The 26725-nt window shown below is 28.6% G+C and overlaps 1 protein-coding gene and 1 pseudogene across 1 annotated transcript; one reads left to right on the top strand and one right to left on the bottom strand.

Annotated features, from left to right (window-relative positions):
• Positions 1 to 986: 986 nt before the first annotated feature.
• Positions 987 to 3504, bottom strand: LOC145961826 (uncharacterized; annotated as a pseudogene).
• Positions 3505 to 3833: 329 nt separating this feature from the next.
• Positions 3834 to 24756, top strand: LOC145961424 (aminopeptidase N-like). The gene is made up of 12 exons (XM_083081583.1): positions 3834 to 4294; positions 7896 to 8348; positions 8816 to 8996; positions 9909 to 10047; positions 16247 to 16328; positions 16808 to 17166; positions 19841 to 20121; positions 21018 to 21127; positions 21347 to 21685; positions 21772 to 21841; positions 21945 to 22049; positions 24601 to 24756. The coding sequence occupies exons 1-12, from the start codon at positions 3834 to 3836 to the stop codon at positions 24742 to 24744; spliced, it is 2724 nt and encodes a 907-aa protein (XP_082937709.1). The 3' UTR covers positions 24745 to 24756.
• Positions 24757 to 26725: the final 1969 nt, after the last annotated feature.

Here is a 26725-nt window from a genome sequence, read left to right as displayed (position 1 = left end):
CTGACGTAATTCTAAGACATTTTCTTCTTTACCAAAATTTTATTTAAAGCATAATTTTATGTTATAAGATAAAATAGTTAGCGACTCATGCGGTGATAATCACCCGTCGGGCGGTCAGCTGCGCCCGCGCTCGCGGCACGCCGCGCCGCTCCTGCCTGCCTTCTGTACCCGACGCGTGATTTACTAACTATTTTTGCTCATAATTCAAAAACTACGCTTCAAATCAAATTTTGGTAAAGGAAAAATTGTCTTAGAATGGTGTCAGGAATACGTCATTTTAAAGACATAACGTTTTTCAGGATCGCCCTGTATATATATATTCTGAACAAACATTTGTCTTTAAAATGTCAAATTCTTGAATGAATTCTAAGACGATTTTTCCTTTTGCAAATTTTTCCCGAAGCTGAGTTTTATAAACTATAAAGGAAAATAGTTAACTAATTACGGAATGAGTACGAGAGATAGGCAGGGATATAGGCGATTACGTGGGGCGCTCGCCGATCAGCTGATTGCTATACGCGATCAGTGTGTGTGTGCGCACGTGCGTGTGTGTGAGCGTGCACATTCTCACTCACACACACACACACACACACACACACACACACACACACACTGATTGCTACACTCATCGCGTATAGCAATCATATGATCGCGGCGAGCGCCCCACGTAATCGCCTATATCGCGCCATCCCTGCCTAAATTTAAATGACGAGCGAAATATTTTTAACTATCGGTTGAGTCGAGCCAGAAAAACAATAGAGAATACATTTGGTATCCTAGTCAACCAATGGAGAATTTTTCAGCGACCAATTAATTGCAGTATAGAAAAAACAATTTCAATTATTAAAGCTGCAGTATGTCTCCATATAGCAATTTCATCATTGTTAATTTTTTCGTTGTTGTTTTCTGTTAAAGTTTCTTCTGTTTCTTACAATTAGTTAATCGTTCATCATTTCTGACTAGTAAAATGGAATGATTAATAAGATTTAATTTTGTTCTTTAAGTATATTATACGTTAGGTTCATTATTTGCTGAATAGCATCTAACTGATTGGTTCAACTCATCTGTCTTAATCTGCATCTAATAACTGCTAAAGTTGAATCAATTTCATCAAACTTTGGTGCTAGCGGTGATATGAATGGGGTTGATGGTTGACTCAACGAATCGGCAATTCTTTCCAATGCACTGGACTGCTGTTCCGAGTTCTTCTTTCTTTTAATTGGCGTACCTGAAATTTATTATTATTATTTACTATTATTATTATTTTATTATTATTTATTTATTATTATTATTTTTTTTTGCTTTTTGCTTTTCTGACAAGTGTGAGTGCGCTCTTATTCTATACTTTATGGATGCGATTGGGACGCTCTGGACGTTTGATTGACCAATTAAACGTCCTAGGAGTAAAGATTTCTGTAACCTGATTGATCATTCAAACACATTAAAGTATCCAGAGCGTCTTCCCGACCGCATTTTATTTAAGACAAATATTAATGTGTTAATTACCTGATGCTTCTGACTCTGATTGATCGTTGTCATCACCAGTTGCATCACTATTATTTATTGACTCGTTATTGGATATATCACCATCAAGATCAATATTAGAAGCCTTTCTTCTAAAAATATAAAAACTACAAGTCGAAGGTGTTCAAAAACATAAATAATCAAAATATTTAATTTTTACTTTTTGATAAAGCATAAGTTTTGCAGAAACTGCATGGAATTATAATGATGCCATTTTTTTGTAGGGGGAGCTCTAGCCAATTTACTGGGATGATTTTCGGAATGTATTATCCGTCAGTAGGCGTTATGTAAATTTTTAAATTTCTTTTTGGCTTCTTCTTCGCTAAGTTTACCCGTAAATGAAATTTTTATTTAAATATTTCAATCACAAATGTTTTTACTGTTTTTTAACCTCCCAATATTTCAGACACTTCATCCCAAAGTTTTTTTGTTAGCCGTTGGCATCGCTGCTCTAATTGTAAAATCTCAAAGGGGTCTTCTTTCTTGAACGGATAAAATTAGTAATTCTTCGTCGTCATAATTCAATGTCGACTTTACGTTGGCTCTCCAATTATTTTTTTTATTGAGTGATCTATTTTCATTTTTCTCCTGTAAGATTTCTTTATTTGATACCGAAAGTATTTCAATAGTTCCTAAAATCAAATTCATTAGGAAATACAGATTTATTACTGCAGGATTTATTACTTTTAGGATTTCAATCAAAGTTTCTATTTATCTGGATTGTTTTCATGAACCGGCAAGACAATTTCTTCGTTGTCGACAAGGCTTCGTCGAATAATGCGATTATCATCTACATATAATAATATAAATTTTAGTAGAATACTATATTCTTTTTAATGATGAAACATAAATTAAATATATATATATATATATTGCATATATATATATATATATATATATATATATATATATATATATTGCATATATATACATATATATATATATATATATATATATATATATATATATATATTGCATCTGTTACTGGATAGAAGTTAAAACTATTATCAATAAACAACTGGAGAAAAGCTTCCGCACAACCATGAGACGGAATGTTCTCTTCATTAATAATTGTTTCACATATTCCACAAGTATGTACAACAGCTATCTGAAAATTTCATGAAATTATCGCAATTTCAACAATCTTTACTCTTCTGTATATCATCACATTAATCTTAAAGTTATGATATATAATAAAATATAAATAAATAAAATAATTCATAATTAAAAGTACATGATTAAAAAAAATAAAAAAATATATATGTTTATTAAAAATATATATGTTTACAAATAAAAGGTATATATTTACACACACGCGCGCACGCACACACACACACACACACACACACACACACACACACACATTAATTATGAAAATAAGTAATAATTAATAAATTAATAACTAAACTAAATCATTAATAATTAATAGAATCTTTTTGATTTGATCGATTTGAGGGATTTCCTGTTGTTTAATTCATAAATCCAAATAAATTTGAAAGAGCTCGTGAACAAAAATCTAATAAATAATATTTATTTATTATATTTTCCTATATACGGTACTGTAATATTATACTCTAGTGTGAATAAGTTACGTTTCTTCGTTAACTTGTTCAAAAAGAATTTATCGATACAATCTCGTAATGATATAATTTATAAAATTTTATTTGAATGTATATTGTAAATTATAAAAATTATCAAATTTTTGGTAAAGGAATATATATTACTTTTAAATAATATAAAAAATTCATATATATATATTTTTTTAGATATTTTTATATTCTACGCGACGGTGGCCTCTTTTGGTTTAAACAGCGCGAAATAGACGGACCTGCTTTCTTACGGCGTTCGAACTAGCACGCATTTGGAGTGGGAAAAACGACACCGTGCTTTGCTCTTACATACCATTTCTCGATCAAAACGGCTGTTAACGACCTCAGAAGTTGTGTTTACATGACACACATATTTATTACAATATCGCATACCCCAAATGTTGTTAGTCTTTGGAAGTTTCTCGAGATATTAAGAAGTCATAACTCTGTGCATATATATTTTTTATATTACACTGATGATAATGAATAAAGCATTGATTTATTGCAACTAATTCTTATAAGAGGACATACATTTGCATACATTTTGTGATATATCTCAATATACAAAGTAAGTTGTTAAAAATTAAATTTATTTCTATGTATTTGTCTTAATTCTTTCTTTTCCATTAAATCATGATAGAGGCAATGCTTTTGTTTAATATGTCAGTTTGTACTTTCTAACAAAAATATATCTTTATAGATATCTGAGAAAGTAGTATCATGTTTGTAAAACTATTATTATGTAGCAGTTTAACAATCATCGTATCGGTCTTTTCAATTGATTACCAGATAAGCAAACTAAATGAAACAGACACATACATGCAATCATTCTATATAATACCGAAACAATATGATATCATTCTTACATCATATATTGAGGAAGATACTTTTGTCGGCAATTGTAATATGAGTATTGGGATATTAAAATCAGTTCGAAGAATACAATTGTATTTAGACGTAAAACGTGTTATGGATATAACGGTGATTAATGATCCACAATATTTTCGCGGAAAAATAATCCCTTATGAACCGGTAGATTGTTTGTATGATAATGAGAAGAACATTACCGAATACATATTCCGGAATAATCTATTGCCGAAGTATTACATCATAAAATTAAATTATATTATAACGGGTGATATAGATCTAAAAAAGTTTTATAAAAGAAATGAACGACAATGGTAAGTAACTATTAAAATATTAAATATGTAGTAATTACAGGGTGACACAATCCTGGTACAGCATTCTATTTATTAAAAAGTATTTTCTAAGAAAAGACATTTATATAGAAATGTGCCTATCTGAAAAGTTTTCATTCCTAATTATATGTTTCTTAGGATCTTAGTAACAAATTTTGCAATTTATTATTATTATCATTATTATTAAAATGAATGTAAATTGCAAATAAAAATCAATTTAATTAAATCAGCAGTAATGCACGTCTTATACATTTTATCATCAACTGTCAGACGAATTTAAATATTCCGGTAGTGTTTTGAATTGTTTTCAAAATCTAAATAATACAATTCTGAAAGATTTATGTTTACGTTTTTATAGAACTTGCTTATTTGAAATTTAAAATTTTGGCAAATATTTCACTTTTACACTGTTTACTAATAACAAACTTTAGGAAATTATTAATATTTAATGAAACCTATTACAGAAGCATTTATAACATAAAATTAATCTATAATAAAGCTGATGACACAGATCTAAAAAATTGTTTTAAAAGTTATAATAATTCGGAAAGAAAACATTTCCAGACACATGTATGAATTTTTGTATGAATTTTGTATGAATTATTTGTATGAAGTTTATATGAATTTTTTTGTTCATATATTTCAGAAGTCACTAACAAAATTTGATTAGATCATGAACAATCACTCACTTTTCATAAACACTTTATATATACAATTAAATATAAATATATAAAATTAAATATATATATACAGGGTGATTCAAAATAACCCCTGTGTCCCTGAAATGACATATTCTTGAATCAATTCTAAGACGATTTTTCCTTCGGCAAAATTTCGTCCGAAGCTTAGTTTTTGAATTATTAAAGGAAGTAGTTAACGTATGACTGGTCGAATACAAGAGGCAGGCAAGGGTGGCGCGATTCACCATCAGACGCGGGAGCTTACGCGGGGCGCCTGCTGCGATCAGCTGATCGCTATACACATACAGACACACATGCGAACACATACATTCTCTCTCTGTCTGTCTGTCTGTCTGTCTCTCTCTCTCTCTCATTCGCTCACTCACCTGTAATTTTTTTTTTTTTTTTTTTTTTACGAGAGAGGGGAAAATGCATTTTATGCATACCCACCGGTCGATCCAGTGAGTTATGTGGGACTCGAGTACCAAGTCGAATTACCAACTCGGTACTCCCTACCCACTAAAAACCCCTCTCTTTTCACGAATTTTTTTTAACACACTGTCCCTCTGACTTCCCGAGATCTGTTTTCACATAACGTCAAAAAATAGTTATTATTACCTTGTTCGATGACTTTTGATGTATTGCTGTAATTGCTTGAAGGAGAAATGAATTTTCCGATAGATCGTACGTTCTTAAATTTAACGTAGATATCACGTTGCAAAAGACAAGAAATCCACACTAAATTATTAACTGAAAGTTTTTCTTCTTTCATGAACTGTATTCTTTTATTAAACTTTAACGTAATCACATTTATTTACTCACTCGATGAGACGAGAAATTTACTAATGACTTTATCACTAATCACTATTAATCACTGTCGAATAATAATTGTTGGCGATTAAAAATCACTCGATGAAAGAAACACGCGCGGACACGTTACTACACGACGCGACAATGCGACGATAATTAAGACTCGGCGACTGCAAGCAGTTTTTTGTCATGGTAGGTTGCGGTAGGTTAAGGTACTACTGGCGCTATCGAACGCGATCATGTGTTCGATTGAAGAATGAGGTAAACATAATAAACATTTAACATATTAATATTATTATTATGTTAAATGTTTATTATGTTTACCGCATTCTTCAATCGAACACATGATCGCGTTCGATAGCGCCAGTAGTACCTTAACCTACCGCAATCTACCATGACAAAAAACTGCTTGCAGTCGCCGAGTCGTAATTATCGTCGCATTGTCGCGTCGTGTAGTAACGTGTCCGCGCGTGTTTCTTTCATCGAGTGATTTTTAATCGCCAACAATTATTATTCGACAGTGATTAATAGTGATTAGTGATAGAGTCATTAGTAAATTTCTCGTCTCATCGAGTGAGTAAATAAATGTGATTACGTTAAAGTTTAATAAAAGAATACAGTTCATGAAAGAAGAAAAACTTTCAGTTAATAATTTAGTGTGGATTTCTTGTCTTTTGCAACGTGATATCTACGTTAAATTTGAGAACGTACGATCTATCGAAAAATTCATTTCTCCTTCAAGCAATTACAACAATACATCAAAAGTCATCGAACAAGGTAATAATAACTATTTTTTGACGTTATGTGAAAACAGATCTCGGGAAGTCAGAGGGACAGTGTGTTAAAGGAAATTCGTGAAAAGAGAGGGGTTTTTAGTGGGTAGGGAGTACCGAGTTTGTAATTCGACTTGGTACTCGAGTCCCACATAACTCACTGGATCGACCGGTGGGTATGCATAAAATGCATTTTTCCCTCTCTCGTAAAAAAAAAAAAAAAAAAAAATTTACAGGTGAGTGAGCGAATGAGAGAGAGAGAGAGAGAGAGAGAGAGAGAGAGAGAGAGAGAGAGAGAGAGAGAGAGAGAGAGAGAGAGAGAGAGAGAGAGAGAGAGAGAGAGAGAGAGAGAGACAGACAGACAGACAGACAGACAGACAGACAGACAGACAGACAGACAGACAGACAGACAGACAGACAGAGAGAGAATGTATGTGTTCGCATGTGTGTCTGTATGTGTATAGCGATCAGCTGATCGCAGCAGGCGCCCCGCGTAAGCTCCCGCGTCTGACGGTGAATCGCGCCACCCTTGCCTGCCTCTTGTATTCGACCCGTCATACGTTAACTACTTCCTTTAATAATTCAAAAACTAAGCTTCGGACGAAATTTTGCCGAAGGAAAAATCGTCTTAGAATTGATTCAAGAATATGTCATTTCAGGGACACAGGGGTTATTTTGAATCACCCTGTATAAGCTATATTTATGCTGTTTCTTATATTTAAACATTCACATACACGCACACATAGTATCCATTTAGAAACTATTTTCGCTATAATATGCGAATAACTAAAAACATATATATGTGATTCATTTAACAAATTATCACTAAAATATGCAATTTTTTTAACATATATAAAATTATGTATGGAATAGTTAGGTAATATATCAATGTCAATAATCACAATACATTAATTAAAAACAATTAAAAGAAGTCATTAGTCTAATATTGTGTAATATAAAATTTTTTTTTATTTTAATTTTATTAAAATTTATAATTTTGATACTAAAATATTAACTATTAAATACTAACTATTCATTTTATACTAGTATATTCTAAAGTAAACATTACATGACCATTACGTTTTACTAATATCAAAATACTATCAAAATCAGTGTTAAGATATAAATCATGTTAGATTACATAATGTTATACAAGATATAGAACAAAAGAGTAAGAAGAACTCTATGCCATAATTTTCTATAGATATTATTCTTATATACATATAAATTGCGTCCGTATATCTTTTTATTCAATTTTTAATATTTCTATATAAATGTCGAAAATTTATTATCGTTATTTCATATTTCTAAATGTGATAGGTTGGCAGCGTATGTTGATACTATTGGGATTCAACACATGATTCCACGTTTGCCCGAATTTGCTGTATCTTCTTCGCCTGCCTATAATATTATTATAAAACATTATCAAAATTATAGAGTTTTATCAAATATGCCGATACAAAAAATGGAAATGAATGATGAAAACATGACGGTGACACATTTTCATACTACGTTTGTAAGGCCTAATTATTTTGTATTTCTGTCTAACCGGATTAATATATCTTTCATGTCTGGTCCAAGTAAAAGTAAGGTCAAGATTGATATGTGGTGTGGAATGCACTGCGCATTTGCACACGAAATTGTTCAAAATATAACTCTATACTTGTTTAATAAATGGAAACGCCTGAATAAAACTTGGCAAATAAATCATGTTGCAATTCCGGATTTTCCGGAAAACGAGAGCATCATAAATCTGGGCGTTGTTATTTATAGGTAATTATATAATTAAAAAACAATATATTTCGAATGACGAAAAAAGGATAATAATTGATGGTACCTAAAATTATCTACATATCTTTTGTCTATTTTCAAATATTATTTGAAAATATTATGTATATATTTTATAATCACAAAATTATAAATTATAAATTAAAAACATAAAATTAAATAGCGTATTATATTCAAGTTTTCATATTCCTTATCGATCAAAATTTAAAAAACTTTATATATATATATATATATATATATATATATATATGTATATTGGAAGCATTACATATATATTAAGTAAGTATCGCATTATTTTGTGATGAGTCATTCATACGCGCAGACATTATAAAACATTAATATATAATTAATATGTTAATTTATAGAATTATTTAATTATATTAAATTTGCAAGCACAAAATATTTTCAACAGTAATAAGCTTTCTATAAAACATTTTTTTTTTAATTTTCAGAGAAGCAGATGTTACCTACATTGAGAATGTCGATTCTGCTGCGAGTAAAATTAAAGTTGCTCACTTCATAGCCCATAAAGTAGTACAGGAATGTCTTTATTATGAAAATCCACTTTGGTCGTTATCCTCTTCGTTAAATGAGGCTGTTGTCGCATTTCTTGGATTATATGTCATCGATAAGGTTAGCTTAAGCATTCTTTAGCGCAAAACTTGCTAACTTGCAAACAATATGATAAATATACAGAGTGTAACTGAAAAAGCGCCCACGGAGCAAATAGCTCAACTTAACTCAACAATTACCGCTTTATTAAGCATTATAGAAAAAAATGGTTAGGTTAGGTTCAGGACTTTTCGACTCAATTTTTAATCAGGAATAACACTATTTGCTCCGTGGGCGCTTTTTCAGTTACACCCTGTAGATTTATCATATTGTTTGCAAGTGAGCAAGGTTTGAGTTAAATATAAAGATATAGATACATATATAATTTAAAAGCTCTTTATAATTTTAGCTTTATCATAGCGTATAAATTTTTTTTTGCGAATTAGAATATTACGCGAAGATTCTATATTTAAAAAGAGAAATGATAATTTTTTTATAAATGCTAATATTATTAAGTAAGTTAGTAACACAAACGTAGATAAAATAATATAAAATATTCTTACATTTTTGTGTTTCTTTTATTTGTCCAAGTCACTATTATATTACATTTGTTGGACATCTTTAAATTGTTATATAAAATAAAAGAGAAATTATCATTCAGATTGCATAAATTATAGATAAAGTTATTATAAAGTTAAGCATATGTATACATATGGAAATTGTGTAATATAATTGTGAGATAATTTTGCTATATTTTATAAATAAGAAATATTTAATTTAAAAGTTATATTGTGTAGCCATTTTTGCTATTATTAATATTATTTTTGAATTATTTATTTTATATTTTAAGATTATTTTAATATTATTTATTTTATATTTTAAGAGTATAAGTAATAAAGTTTTTTACATAGAAAGTAGCAGCCCTAGTACATATTGCTGCTGTATGTAAATCTAATATTAAATGACTAAATACATTAAAATTATTTTTTAAAGGCTCTCCCAAATGCCCGAATAATAGACTTGTTTGTGGTACAGTTTCAACAAGAATCCCTTCATTTTGATAATGAATATGATACATCACTTTATAATACATCATTGAACAGTGCTTTCAAAAATCCCCGTTACATTAAAGGTAAAGATATAATTAAAAATTGAGTTTTGAATATGCTTAAAAAGTTAGGCGTTATATGTAAAACTTATATATAGATTTAAATGTGTAGGTCTCACTATTTAATATTTACACCGTAATAACTCGAGAACAGGGCGTTTTGGAAAAAATTTAAATAAAAGTTGTAGGGTTTGGAAAGGGAAAGAAGGTAGGAATATTAATATATATTGGACTATTTGAATGTAGGTGTCAAGGTCATGTGAAGGTCAATTTAGTTCTTTTTAATGAGATTATCTTAATTTGTTTACATAAAACAATTGCTTATAATATTCCACGTAAAGAGTTATAAGGATAATATATCCAAAAATTGAGTAATTTACACACAAGATATTTTATACTTTAAATTTCCAAAATTTTACATAAACCATAAAATATTTCATAAAATATTTATTTTTCGATTATCTTACATTAATATTCAAATCAATGAATGCACACAATGAAAAAAATTAATTAAAATTAATAAAAAAAACACATAATTATTCTTAAAAAAAATGTGTAGCTGTATATTGCAAATTCTTCACATTATTTTGTGTATAAAAATATTGAGGTAAGATAATTGAAAAATAAATATTTCATGAGATATTTTATAATTTAGATAAAATTGTCAACATATATAAAATATAAAATATTTCATAAACCATCCAATTTATGACTCCTACTCTTATAACTTTTACATGGAATATATGAGGAATCATTTTATATAGACAAATTAGAGAGAGGGTAGTCTCATTTTAAAAAACTAAATTGATCTTCACATGACCTTAACACCTACATCCAAGGTCCAATTAATATTCTCTAATATAATCCTCTTTCCCTCTCCAAACCCTATAACTTTTATTTAAAACTTTTCTTTTCCAAAAGCAATGTTTACGAATTGTTACGGTATGAATGTTAGAGTGGGACACCATGTATATATTTCTAGCAGGTATATTTAACTACACACACACATACACACACACACACACACATATATATATATATATATATATATATATATATATACACATATACATATATATATATATATATACAGGGTGGACCATTTTAACCTTTAATGGAGAATAACTCGACCGGTAAGCGAAATAATAAAAAAAGTTTTATACAAAAGTTGTTGGGCAAGGAGGGGGACGTATGACCATGACCTTGGATAGTCATTTGAAGGTCACATAAAGGTCACCTTTAATTTCTTAAATGGAACCTACTACTTTTCATTGCAAATTACATTTTTTTTTTCGAAACAATTATGTGTTTTCTTTACACCAATTGATTCCTCTCATTATTTTGTACGTAAAAGTATTAAGGTAAGATAATCGAAAAATGAATATTTTACAAGATATTTTACGGTTTATGTAAAATTAAGAAATTATTTCAAGCCTCATAACTCAAAAAGTACTTAACGAAAAGGTACTTAATTATAGTGTTTTGGAAAGCTCTCGAAATAAGCTACAAGAATATGCAATGAAAAATAGTAGGTTCCATTTAAAAAATTAAAGGTGACCTTTATGTGACCTTCAAATGACTTCCAAGGTCAAATTCAAGGTCATGGTCATACGTCCCCCTCCTTGCCCAACAACTTTTGTATAAAACTTTTTTTATTATTTCGCTTACCGGTCGAGTTATTCTCCATTAAAGGTTAAAATGGTCCACCCTGTATATATAGGGTGTCCCAAAAGTCCCGGAACGGTTGAATATTTCATAAACTATGCACTTTAGAAAGAAATGTTTCAGACAAAAGTTGTATGGCTTGAAGGGGCCATAAGATGGTGTCATTGGTTTGACCTTGAAAAGTCGTTTGAAAGTCACGTGAAGGTCACCTTCAATTTCTTAAATGGAACCCCCTATTTTTTGTTACTTATTCTTGTAGCTTATCTCGAGAGCTTTTCAAAACACTATAATAAAGTATTTCTTCATTGAGTACTTTTCGAGTTATGAGGCTTGAAATAATTTCTTAATTTTACATAAACCATAAAATATCTAGTAAAATATTCATTTTTCGATTATCTTACCTTAATACTTTTATACAAAATAATGAGAGGAATCAATTGGTGTAAAGAAAAAACATAGTTGTTTTTAAGAAAAAATATGTAATTTGAAATTAACAATTCCATATTTTTTCTTAAAAACAACTGTATGTTTTCTTTACCAATTGATTCCCCATTATTTTGTGTAATTTCAAGCCTCATAACTTGGAAAGTACTTAATGAAAACTAACTTAATTATAGTGTTTTGGAAAGCTCTCGAGATGATCTAAAAGAATATGTAAAAGCATATAGAGTGTCCCACTTAGAAAGTTGAAGGTGACCTTCATGTGACCTTTAGGTGACTCTTCAAAGTCAAACTAATGGCACCACCTTATGTCACCCTCGAAACCATACAACTTTTGTCTGAAACATTTTTCTCTAAATTGCTTCGTTTCTGAGATATAAATTTGTAACTCTTTACGTGGGCCACCCTGTATATATATATACAGGGTGATTCTAAATAACTTTATGCTTTTGCAAAAACATAATCTTGACCGAATTCTATGACGATTTTTCCTTTGGCAAAATTTCGTCCGAAGCTTAGTTTTTGAATTATTAAAGGAAGTAGTTAACGTATGACGGGTCGAATACAAGAGGCAGGCAAGGGTGGCGCAATTCACCGTCAGACGCGGGTGCTTACGCGGGGCGCCTGGTGCGATCAGCTGGTCGCTATACACATACAGACACACATGCGAACACATACATTCTTTCTCTGTCTGTCTGTCTGTCTGTCTGTCTGTCTCTCTCTCTCTCTCTCTCCCCCCCCCTCTCTCGCTCATTCGCTCACTCACCTGTATTTTTCTTTTTACGAGAGAGGGGAAAATGCATTTTATGCATACTCACCGGTCGATCCAGTGAGTTATGTGGGACTCGAGTACCAAGTCGAATTACCAACTCGGTACTCCCTACCCACTAAAAACCCCTCTCTTTTCACGAATTTCCTTTGACACACTGTCCCTCTGACTTCCCGAGATCTGTTTTCACATAAAGTCAAAAAATAGTTATTATTACCTTGTTCGTGACTTTTGCTGTAATTGCTTGAAGGAGAAATGAATTTTCCGATAGATCGTACGTTCTCAAATTTAACGTAGATATCACGTTGCAAAAGACAAGAAATCCGCACTAAATTATTAACTGAAAGTTTTTCTTCTTTCACACACACACACACACATGAACTGTATTCTTTTATAAACTTTAACGTAATCACATTTATTTACTCACTCGATGAGACGAGAAATTTACTAATGACTCTATCACTAATCACTATTAATCACTGTCGAATAATAACTGTTGGCGATTAAAAATCACTCGATGAAAGAAACACGCGCGGACACGTTACTACACGACGCGACGACGCGACAATGCGACGATAATTACTTGGCGATTGCAAGCAGTTTTTTGTCATGGTAGGTTGCGGTAGGTTAAGGTACTACTGGCGCTATCGAACGCGATCATGTGTTCGATTGAAGAATGCGATAAACATAATAAACGTTTAACATATTAATATTATTATTATCATGAATGTGAGTGATATCCATACATCGTATGATATCTATTTAAAAATTAATTAGATTAAATAAGTGTTTTTAAAATATTTATTACTTTTACTATTATCATATAAAATATTAATATTAAATATTAATATTAAATATTTATATAATATTTATTTAAATATTTATTTATTTTAATATTTATTTATTTAAGATTACGATGTATGGGTATCACACACATTCATGATAATAATAATATTAATATGTTAAATGTTTATTATGTTTACCACATTCTTCAATCGAACACATGATCGCGTTCGATAGCGCCAGTAGTATCTTAACCTACCGCAACCTACCATGACAAAAAACTGCTTGCAATCGCCGAGTAATTATCGTCGCATTGTCGCGTCGTCGCGTCGTGTAGTAACGTGTCCGCGCGTGTTTCTTTCATCGAGTGATTTTTAATCGCCAACAGTTATTATTCGACAGTGATTAATAGTGATTAGTGATAGAGTCATTAGTAAATTTCTCGTCTCATCGAGTGAGTAAATAAATGTGATTACGTTAAAGTTTATAAAAGAATACAGTTCATGTGTGTGTGTGTGTGAAAGAAGAAAAACTTTCAGTTAATAATTTAGTGTGGATTTCTTGTCTTTTGCAACGTGATATCTACGTTAAATTTGAGAACGTACGATCTATCGGAAAATTCATTTCTCCTTCAAGCAATTACAGCAAAAATCATCGAACAAGGTAATAATAACTATTTTTTGAATTTATGTGAAAACAGATCTCGGGAAGTCAGAGGGACAGTGTGTCAAAGGAAATTCGTGAAAAGAGAGGGGTTTTTAGTGGGTAGGGAGTACCGAGTTGGTAATTCGACTTGGTACTCGAGTCCTACATAACTCACTGGATCGACCGGTGGGTATGCATAAAATGCATTTTCCCTTCTCTCGTAAAAAAAAAAAACAGGTGAGTGAGCGAATGAACGAGAGGGGGGGGGGAGAGAGAGAGAGAGACAGACAGACAGACAGACAGACAGACAGAGAAAGAATGTATGTGTTCGCATGTGTGTCTGTATGTGTATAGCGACCAGCTGATCGCAGCAGGCGCCCCGCGTAAGCACCCGCGTCTGACGGTGAATCGCGCCACCCTTGCCTGCCTCTTGTATTCGATCCGTCATACGTTAACTACTTCCTTTAATAATTCAAAAACTAAGCTTCGGACGAAATTTTGCCAAAGGAAAAATCGTCTTAGAATTCGGTCAAGATTATGTTTTTGCAAAAGCATAAAGTTATTTAGAATCACCCTGTATATACAGGGTGTCCCGAAACTAACGCTTGATATTTTAAAGGCAGATTCTCTGGCCAATTTAAAAACGATTTTTCCTCAGCGAAAATATCGCGGCACTAATAGTTTTCGAGTTATAAACGATTGAAAATAAAGGGTTTTTCGCAAACTAAGGCTTATGGGAATAAAATATTAATAAAGTCACATTCTTTAGTTAATTTTAGGTAGAGTTTACTTTAATAGAATTTTAATTTAAGACTTAGTTAGAAAGATACATGATGACAAAAATTGGGAATATGCAAAAAATAATGATCTCCCTCGACATTTTCGCTGAGGAAAAATTGTTTTTAAATTGGCCAGAGAATCTGCCTTTAAAATATCAAGCATTAGTTTCGGGACACCCTGTATATATACAGGGTGACCCATTTTAACTTAGGCAGCCAAATAACTCGAAAAATAAGCAAGATAGAGAAAAATGTTTTAGACAAAAGTTGTATGGTTTCGAGGGGGCCATAAGATGGTATCATTGGTTTGACCTTGAAGAGTCATTTGAAGGTCACGTGAAGGTCACTTCAATTTTTTTAAATGGAATACCCTATATATTTTTGTACATTCTTGTAGCTTATTTCGAGAGCTTTCCAAAACACTATAATTAAGTACCTTTCCGTTAAGTACTTTTTGAGTTATGATGCTTGAAATAATTTCTTAATTTTACATAAACCGTAAAATATCTTGTAAAATATTCATTTTTCGATTATCTTACCTTAATACTTTTATGTACAAAATAATGAGAGGAATCAATTGGTGTAAAGAAAACACATAGTTGTTTTTAAGAAAAAATATGGAATTGTTAATTGCAAATTACATATTTTTTCTTCGAAACAACTATGTGTTTTCTTTACACCAATTGATTCCTCTCATTATTTTGTACATAAAACTATTAAGGTAAGGTAATCGAAAAATGAATATTTTACAAGATATTTTACGGTTTATGTAAAATTAAGAAATTATTTCAAGCCTCATAACTCAAAAAATACTTAACGAAAATGTACTTAATTATAGTGTTTTGGAAAGCTCTCGAGATGAGCTACAAGAATGTACAAAAATATATAGGATGTTCCATTTAAAAAAATTGAAGTGACCTTCACGTGACCTTCAAATGACTCTTCAAGGTCAAACCAATGATACCATCTTATGGCCCCCTCGAAACCATACAACTTTTGTCTAAAACATTTTTCTCTATCTTGCTTATTTTTCGAGTTATTTGGCTGCCTAAGTTAAAATGGGTCACCCTGTATAATTGTAATTATTATTAACTTATATGTATTATTATCTTATATTTTGATATAAATTATGTAAATGTAGGATCCAATGTATTGCGTGTGTTTCCACATGTGGTTAATGAAGAAATATTTTGGGAAACTATCCGCATATATGTAAAAAATAAGTAAGTAATATACTGTACTACTATAATTACTGTATTACAGAAAACTAAATATGATGAATGATTGATTATATATCATAAAAGTCTCAAATTTTATAGTTATTTTATAGTTATTTTTATTTTAACTTAGATCGTATCTTACATACTTTATTATTAACCATACACAATTTCTTTTACCTTCAATGTCATTAAATATTCAAGATAAACTTTCAATTTACACATACACTTATCTTTTAAAAATAATCAAGTTAGGCTATTCCTATAGTTAAATTATAGTTTAAACTATAGCATATCAAATATTTATGGAAATTATAAATCATATGATTAATTACATAATTATTTATATAACTAATTAAATTAAATAAAAAGTATAATTAACGTAGCAATTTTATATATTATGGTAATATTGTGGTAATTGTATATGTTGCTTATAATACTTTTGACACTTTAACAATAAATTTTGCAAAATTTTGTAACTTTAGCAAGCCTGCTGCCAATGTTGGTGAAGTTTTCAAGCACTTTTCGTCTCCACAAATATCTCTAAACAATTTAGTACTTATATGGAAGATAACTAATTGTTTGAATGAAATATTATCACAAAAATATTATCTTGTATTGAAAATAACACGAGAATATAGTTCTCCTGTAGAACGGATACAGGTATCAATGCATAATTTAAATAAATTGGCGAATTATGAAATACCTGTAACGTATACTACACAGACGTATCATAATTTTACTGGTACTTTAAATAATACTTTATTGTCCTATTTTCTGACTTTTGGAATACGTTTGAAATTTAAAGAGAATGGCTGGATACTATTTAACATACAACAAACTGGTAAATATGTAACAAATTTATCACACTTTATAATGTTTTTAACATAATGAAAATTTTATATTATTTTAATTATATACATATAAGCCTCTAAATTATTTAAATATTTTTCACTTGTTATATATTTAAAACGATTGACTGTAAAATATAATAATAAGTATTCTGCTACTCCCTAAAAGTGAATCAGTGTATTATAACTGAAAAACAGTAAATAGTCACTCATTATAGCAGTTATAAATACAGCACTGTAAATCACTAATATTTTACTGAAAGAATTAGTAATATTGACTGTTTCAATCAGTATTAGTAATATTTTATTTATATTTATTATATTAAAAATTTTATTTCATTTATATTACTTATTTATATTACTATTTATATTATTACTACTTATATTACTTATTTATATTACTATTTATATTATTTTATTTATATGCATGTTGAACTTGTTATATTAAATAGATAATAAATGGATCATTTTTGTTTATTCGCCGGATATTGATTTGTGTCCGACTTATAAAATCGATTTAATATCTGAAGTTCCTCTGTTCAGATTGTATCAGAAATTAAATTGAAGTAATATTTTTAATTTTATCTGTCGCCCTTTGCAAACTTTAATTCTCATGACTAAAACTTAAATATGAAAGATACACTGAAAAAATTGTATTCTCAACTTAAGAATATGCCACTTATCTTTAGAATATATACTAAAATAGGTGCCAAGAGCATCTCTTCTTGGCACCTATTTTAGTACATATTCTAAAGATAAGTGGCATATTCTTAAGTTGAGAATACAATTTTTTCAATGTATAGCACATCGTAGCGGTAAACGAACGAACTAGCGATTACTGGTTTTACAGTGAAATTTACTGGTTTTACAGTGAATTTTGCTTCCACTGACCATAATCAGTGAGATATCAGATGAAGTAACAAAGAATAATCGTTTCCACTGAAGGGGGGGGGAGCAGTGCAATACTCGCTGACTTGCTTCTCTTGTCAGTGAATCTTATTTTACTTAAAATTAGTGATATTTTCATTGATTCACTTTTAGAGAGTACATTATCATTTGTAATAAAGATAAATACTACTTTTTGTATAATATTCAATAACAAAGTTATTTATTCTTACAAATATATAGTAAATTTGATAATATATCTTCTGTGTTAAATTTAAATATGTAATTTCAGAATTTCATTAAATTTCTGCAATTTAAATCTTCAATAAAATTGTGGTTGTTTTGATATTGTATATTGTTAGGCATGGATATTTTAATTAAAATTTAATTACATCAAAAACTTTCTTTTCATTTTGCTTAAATAGCTTTTTTAAATGCACAATATAATTCTTTAAAGTAAGATATAATTTATATAGATGAATGTATATATAAAAATAAGAATTTTTTTATCTAATTAATAAATTTATTATTTGATAATTTAATCAACTTATTTATCATGTTACAAACTATTGCAGATCAATTTTATTATCAATTTTATCATTTTGGCCATACATACATTTTGTATTACATAGCATTATTAAATAGCATTTTGTGTGTGCATGTGTGTGTAAATTTTAAGCTACATGATTTTAAACCATTTATAACCTACTGTTTAACACAAAATATAATGATTATAGAAAAACTTTTTTATTTTAATTTTAGATTATGTTTTTATATGAATATATAGATAATAACAAGTAATGTTATGTAATATAATGCAAATTGATCATTATTTATATAATTAAAAAATTGGTTTAAATTTATATAAAATTTCTTGTACAACTATTATATATACTCAATTTTAGTGCAAAGTAATTTCATATATATAATATTTTACAATCTGGTTTTCCTATTTATTTACAATTTTTGATACATTTTTTTATCTGTGTTAATGTATAAAAACAGATACTTAGGCCCAGTTCAACAGTGGCCAGTTAGCTTAACTTGTAGTTAAGTAGTGATGCCAACCATTGAAACAAAATTCGGTAAGCTATTTACAAGGTTATATTTTGACAAGTTTACTCGTCCAATATCTTCAGCCAAGCCTCTTCTTTGTCTCTAACACTCATAGCATCAGTCCGCTTATTTTCTATTATCAATTTATATTTTTTATTAATGATACAAGTACCAGTTTTTCCTCATGACAAAAATTTGGTGTTCGTATACGATTTGTGATATCCATTTTCGTTTTGCGATGAAGTATCGTAATGAGAACGAAGCTGAATATTAATTAAAATAGCTTGTAAATAGCTTACCGAATTTTGTTTCAGTGGTTGGCATCACAACTTAACTACTAGTTAAGCTAACTGGCCACCGCACTGAAAAAAAGGCTTGGTTATAATAATCCAAATTTGATAAATGTTACCCACCGCTGTGGTGAAATAGTTTCAACTAAACGTATAGGTGATTAAGACGAAATTATTTAATTATTTTTAATATTTAGTGAACTCAATTAAACGTAAAATATTTATAACTATTTTTGGAAAATGTTTATAACTATTACTAAATATTTTGTTATTATTATCATACTTGATGATAAAAACTAAATATTTCAAAAAATGCATTATTAAATGCATCTCATAGATTTACCCAGATTTTTTTTTCAGTTTGTTGAACTGGGCCTTATATTTATAAATCTATTTGAAAGAATTATATCGTTATATATTCATTTGTTATCGATAGGATATTATCGAGTCAATTACGATATCGAAAACTGGCGAAGAATTACAAATTATCTAAATTCTGAAAATTATATAAAAATACATGTTCTGAATCGTGCCCAAATTATCGATGACGCTTTCCATTTAATGATAACAAACCAACTTAATTCCATTGTATTCTGGAATATTACGAAATATCTATCACGAGAAACAGACTACGTGGCATGGTATCCCATGTTCAAAGTTTTGGAATATCTATCCAATATCTTTCTATTTCGGGAACCAATATATTTTAACATCAAGGTAATAACAAATATTATAAACAATGTCAACAGTGATGTATTAAATATATTAAAACGCTTTAAACACATTACTTATTACACATATTAATATTGTGTGCATTTATAACAATAATTATTAAGTGCTTTCCGAAAAGATACATACAATAAAATACATGTAGATAAAAAAATTTGATTACGATTTTTAAATATATTTTGGATGAATGATAAGTATCTATTAGTAAATTAATATTCGAATAGAGTATGTAATAATTATAAAAAGTGCAGAGGAAAATAGAGAAACATATAAAAATTGTTACCATTTTTAATAACAACATGATATTCATAATGACGATTTAAATATCATTAATTTTTAGATAAAAAATTGGTAGGAAACATATATGTACATCAGTTATTTGTGTGTTTAATACACACACAAACAGTTAAAAAGTTATTAAATTATATTATACATATAATGTCTACATGTATGTCTATATGTCTACAAAATATTTTTGTATTTTGTAGACATATATTTGTATATTTTGATATGGACATGTGTGCATGTGTTAAGCATGTGTGAATATGCACGCAAGTAAAATTCAAATTTGTGTAAATACGTATACAATATAAATATAGCTATACATATAATAGATATCTTTATAAAAAGAAATTTAGAGCTGTTTACCAAGACAAAACGTTCTTAATATATAAAACCATGTAAAATACATTTGCGAAAGATATCTTTCGGTATGGCAAAATATAATGCAAGAATCGAAAAATATAAAATTTATATCAAGTAACAATATAAATACATATAAATATATATATTTATATATTTAGGGGAAAATGCTAAACTTACTATACGATTTGCTTGATAAACTAAAATACGATGAAGTTTCTAATGAACACGATCTTACAAAGAGTTTAAGAATGGAGGCTGCGAAATGGGCATGTAATCTTGATGGTCGCATATGCATAGAAAATGCCCGACATAATTTAAATCGTCATCTCGCAGATCCCGAAAAGAACACGTAATTTTTCTTATATATTCTCGGTTATTTTAATTTAATTGTTTTGTAGATACATGTGCAATGTTTATTACATTATTTATATATCAAAATTATATATCAAAATTTAAATTTATTATGTTATGTTATGAAATTATAATTTGTTAAATTATTTAATCAAAATATAAGATTAATATGTGCACAACTTTTATATTAGAATTTGTTTTTTGTTAAATCTCGTAGGCTTTTGCCATGGTGGAAAGAATGGACATACTGTCAAGGTTTAAAAGTATTGTACTATTCTCTTAGCAATGAAGATTCTCCTTGGTGGGGAGTATATCGTCTGGGAAAAGAAAAATTTAAACCTAAACTTTTAAAATTTCTCTCTTGCCCTGAGGATTCACAATTTATCAAAGACTATCTAAATCTAATAAAAAATGATAGTACAACATCGATTATGTTTTTAAAAGATTTTTTCGATAAAGATTATATTAATTATTTTCTTTTTACAATTGCGAAGCATGCAAGGAATCCTGTAATACTCAATTTCATATTACATAATCTTGAGCATATAAAACCTAAGTAACACAGTTTTCTCTCCGTAAATATATATCTATCATTCAACAATTTATTTGTGTATCAATAAATTTATTGTTTTACTGTTATAGACAAGTCAGCGAGTATGCAACGTTTATTATTATTATTAATCATGTGTATTCCACAAATCAACTCGAAAAGGTAAAAATTGCATGTGCTTATGTACATATATATATGTAAAATAAATAACCATGATGCGACATCAAATATTGCTGTTTAATATCATCAAAATGATCTGTTTTAGATAAACGACTTGCTAACAGATAAATTTTTTAAAGTACCGCAAGTTGAATTAAATAAATGTAAGAAGTTATGGTTTCTTGTGAAAGAAAGAAATACGAAAGTAAAGGTAAATTTTATGAATATCATTATACTAATATTTCATTTATTAATCATTGATTTTTTTGTTTTCATAGAATATATTAATGTCACAGTATCCCAAAGTAATAAGCAGAAATTAATGTCATTTAATTTTTTTTATAAAATAAGCATATTTTTATTTCTAATTTCCGAAAATATATTATTTTGAAAATATGTAATTTTTAATGAATGAAAAAGTGGGAAAGAGTGAGCGAGCAAGTGAAACCAAAAGAGAAAGATAATTTCTTCACTTGGAAATTTTAGTGAAAATAGATTTATATAAATTTTAAAAAGAGAATTTACAAGCTTCAGATTTAAATCTTAGTTAGTCTAGATGTTCAGCTCTTAGTTAAATAAATTTAAATGTTTTTCAATATGATTGAGAAAGTATTACGTAATGTGATTCGCATACTTTAATATTACACGAGCCATTTGTTTACTAAAAATTTAATTAAGATGGATAAGATAAGAAGAATTAATGCACTTGCTAGATATAACAGTTATAATATTATAATATTATAATGATATTATCTCTGTGACAGCTGCAGCTCATATAAATTTCTAATTTTATTTTTAAAATCTCTAATTCTAAATTTTGATTTTTATTTGTTGAAAGTTACTTGCAAAGTATTATTTATAAGCAGTGTTTTCCGTTATCTGGATAAAATTATCTAGATTTTCACCTAAATGCAATTATTGTTTATTTTATCTTTTATCTATATAATTCAAGTTTGTGGTATCTTTATCTGTATCTCAGATATAAGAAAAGTGATATCTTTTATTAAAACACATAAGATAATGTAATCAGTGTGCACTGAGTACAATTTCATCAAACTAGCAATTTACCGGCCGGCTACTCTAATCGGTCAATTTCAACATTTCAATCGTAATCGAGCCCGCAACCTATAGTGTAATACGGATTTAAAAGCGTTCCACTTAATGATCGCGGAACTTGTAAACATAATATGTCTTTGTTTAACTTTTAGCGAACAACAAGGAGAAGATAATTTTGCGAGCGTTGCGATTGTTAAGTGGAACGTAGCCATAATCACATTGGTCGATTGACATTGACATTGTGGACACGGCCTATACTCGTTATTATTGTCAAATGAATACATGCTTATTTTGTGTAATTATTTGTCTGGAGTGTATTATTTTTATATATCCTAAATTGTCTTAAATATTATCTTAAAAGTATATAGATAAAATATTTAACTAATACATCTTTTATCTAGATACACTCAAACCGAATTATCTATATTTTATCTGAGATACATGAGTATATGATTTATCTAATCTGTATCTAGATTATTTTAAGTTATCTAAGCGCAACACTGTTTATAAGCATTCCTTGCAAACAAAAGAGTTGTTAAGTAAAATATAGTGCAACACAATGCACATAATATAATAGAACACATAGTACAATAGAAGAATGATTTAATTCTCATTTCAGCAAATTTGTAATTTTCATAATCCATAATTATTATTTATTCCTATTATGTTTAAGATTATTAATATTATTGTATGTATTATATATATGTATTAAATGTATTAAAATTATATATACAGGGTGTGTCATTTTAAGTGATGCAGCTGAATATCTCTTAAAGTAAAAGAGATTGGGAAAAATGTTTCAGACAATAGTTATATGGTTCCGAGGGGGACATAAGAAGGTGCCATTAGTGTGACCTTGAAGAGTCAGCTGAAGGTCACGTAGAGGTCACCTCCAACTTTGTAAATGGGACACCCTGTATGCTTTTACATATTCTTGTAGCTCATCTCGAGAGCTTTCCAAAACACTATAATTAAGTTAGTTTTCAATAAGTACTTTTCGAGTTATGAGGCTTGAAATAATTTCTTAATTTTACATAAACTGTAAAATATCTTGTAAAATATTCATTTTTCGATTATCTTACCTTAATACTTTTAAGTACAAAATAATGAGAGGAATCAATTGGTGTAAAAAAACACAGTTGTTTCGAAGAAAAAATATGTAATTGTTAATTGCAAATTGCATATTTTTTCTTCGAAACAACTATGTGTTTTCTTTACACCAATTGATTCCTCTCATTATTTTGTACTTAAAAGTATTAAGGTAAGATAATCGAAAAATGAATATTTTACAAGATATTTTACAGTTTATGTAAAATTAAGAAATGATTTCAAGCCTCATAACTCGAAAAGTACTCAATGAAGAAATACTTTATTATAGTGTTTTGGAAAGCTCTCGAGGCAAGCTACAAGAATATGCAAAAGTATATAGTGTGTCCCATTTACAAAGTTGGAGGTGACCTTCACGTGACCTTCAACTGACTCTTCAAAGTCAAACTAATGGTACCGTCTTATGTCCCCCTCGAAACCATACAACTATTGTCTGAAACATTTTTCCCAATCTCTTTTACCTTAAGAGATATTCAGCTGCATCACTTAAAATGACACACCTTGTATATACACATACACGAGATAATATTTAATATAATATTTATTAATAATTATTGGCTATTCACACTAATACTTAATACCGATATAATCTGTTTTAGACAAGCAAATTAACAGAATTAGCAGAAAATTTCAGATGTATGCAGCAATATATTTCAAATATTGACAGCAAGATACAAATGCGCTTTTCCGAAATCAAAAGTCAACAGAATTACTTTCAAAATTTTGTCAAATATCAACAATAACCGTTTAATAATACTAACAATTGTGACGCGAATACATCTATATATCTTTGTTACAAATAGCTCTTTATAATGTTTATAGTTTTTGATTTATTATTTATGCTTATGTGCGTTAATAATATATAATTAAATGCACGTGCATTTACAAGGATTCATTTCAGCCTGCAATTCACTGATGTTTTTATTTCCTTATTAACATGAAGTAAAGCAAAATGTAAATTATATTCATAATAATATTATATATATAATTATAATTAAATTATGTTATATTATAATTAAATATATAATTAAATTAAATGTAAATTATGTTCTTAATTATAATATATAAATAATTATTATTAAATTATGTTATATTATATGAATAGTTTTAATTGTATTAAATGAGAAAGTATCTGCAATGTATTTAACATTATATTATTAATGTACTAAAAATGTATTATCTAATTTAAATTGTATTCTGATTTATTTTTTAAATTGTATTTGATTTGTTCTATATTTGTAACTTTATATGTTAATATTTATTAATTATATTATCTTGAATCAAATTTTTATTATAGGTATAATATAGATATAATAATGCATATTAATATTTAAATAACATCTAAAATTAAAAATTTATAAAACATATTACAGTTCTTTAATATTTATATATATATAATAACAACTTTATATATATGTTGGAGTGAGATTACTCTTAACGAAGAGATACGTAAAACGATATGAATATATTATAGCTTTTATATATATGGATACAAGAAAAAGGCTTAATATACACGACGAACAATTAGAGCGGGTAACGACAACAGACATACGCGGCGTAACAAAAGCGCACGGAGTCCCGGACTGCTGGCAATGCCATCTATCAAAAAACACAGAGAAGTTAGATTACGGCGGAACACATAAATTTCCAACAATATATATATATATACATATATGTATATAATAAATTGTTGTTATAAATTTAATATATATTATTAATAATTTAAATATATATTATTAATTGTTTGAAACTCATAATCTTTCTAAATTTCATATAATCTTTGATTTTTTTAATAAATCACAATTTCACAAAGAAATTAAATAGTATATTAATGTAATGAATCTCTTTCAGAAAATGATACATAAATATTTAGAAATATCAAAATAATAATTTTCTAAGTTAATTATTTTTCAAAATTATTGAAAGTGTACATAGTATATATATAGCTTAATATTTTTGTATTCTTTTGTTTACTGATCTAAATTATTTCTTTGTAAGCATAAAATCGTAATTTTGTCATTAAAAGAATTGGAAGATTTTAGTTTTTGACAGCGTGGCATTGCTCGTTCATGAACATGTCATTGTCTATGAGGTCGTAAACGTATGATGTCACGAAATATTAGAAGTCACTGACACCACGAAGCCAAGCAAACAAAAGTTTAATTTGGTGCATTTGAGGTAGGTGAACCTTGACAGTCCAGATGGTTCCTGAAACGGTTATCTCGTTTGTTTCCAAATGTGTGTGTATGGTTGTTCCATTCAAATATACGAGATCTCTCCTTGCACGTATATAATCGCATCGTTTATAACATTAAACAAATCGATAATGCGAGATTATTTATTTATTTTTTTCGCAAATTTAATATTATTCGATATACCCTTCAATATTATTTTTACATTGCAACTACATTGCATATTAAACAAATTTAAACCATTAATGTTTCCTGTGCTTTATTGAAACTTCTAACTTAAAGCTATATGATAATATGCACTTTATTAAATTTTATTGTAATCATACATAATTCTTAGGAAAAATATTTAAATTCTCTCTCTCTCTCCCTTCCCCCGCCTCACTTTCTCTCACTCCCTCTCTCTCACACACACACACATACACACGTTGTTGGGCTTATATATTTTATTTATTTTTTTTTCTTTTTCGAAAAATTTTATTTTCAATTATTTCTTTCTTTCCCTATTTATCTATATTTTTGTTATATATTATGT

The sequence above is a fragment of the Camponotus vicinus genome, unplaced genomic scaffold (genome assembly GCF_025532165.1).
Source record: "Camponotus vicinus isolate PSW18456_S1 unplaced genomic scaffold, iyCamVici1.0 SCAF_11, whole genome shotgun sequence".
Classification (NCBI taxonomy): domain Eukaryota; kingdom Metazoa; phylum Arthropoda; class Insecta; order Hymenoptera; family Formicidae; genus Camponotus; species Camponotus vicinus.
Note: the sequence above shows the minus strand (reverse complement) of the source record. Positions and strands in the feature narration are given on the sequence as shown.

What these genes read in the sequence shown, in the direction of transcription:
- LOC145961424 (XM_083081583.1), top strand. Translation starts at nt 3,834, where the DNA reads ATGTTTGTAAAACTATTATTATGTAGCAGTTTAACAATCATCGTATCG. An exon ending in AAAAGAAATGAACGACAATG is followed by an intron (nt 4,295 to 7,895) that starts GTAAGTAACTAT and finishes TAAATGTGATAG; the next exon opens with GTTGGCAGCGTATGTTGATA. An exon ending in GATTATATGTCATCGATAAG is followed by an intron (nt 8,997 to 9,908) that starts GTTAGCTTAAGC and finishes TATTTTTTAAAG; the next exon opens with GCTCTCCCAAATGCCCGAAT.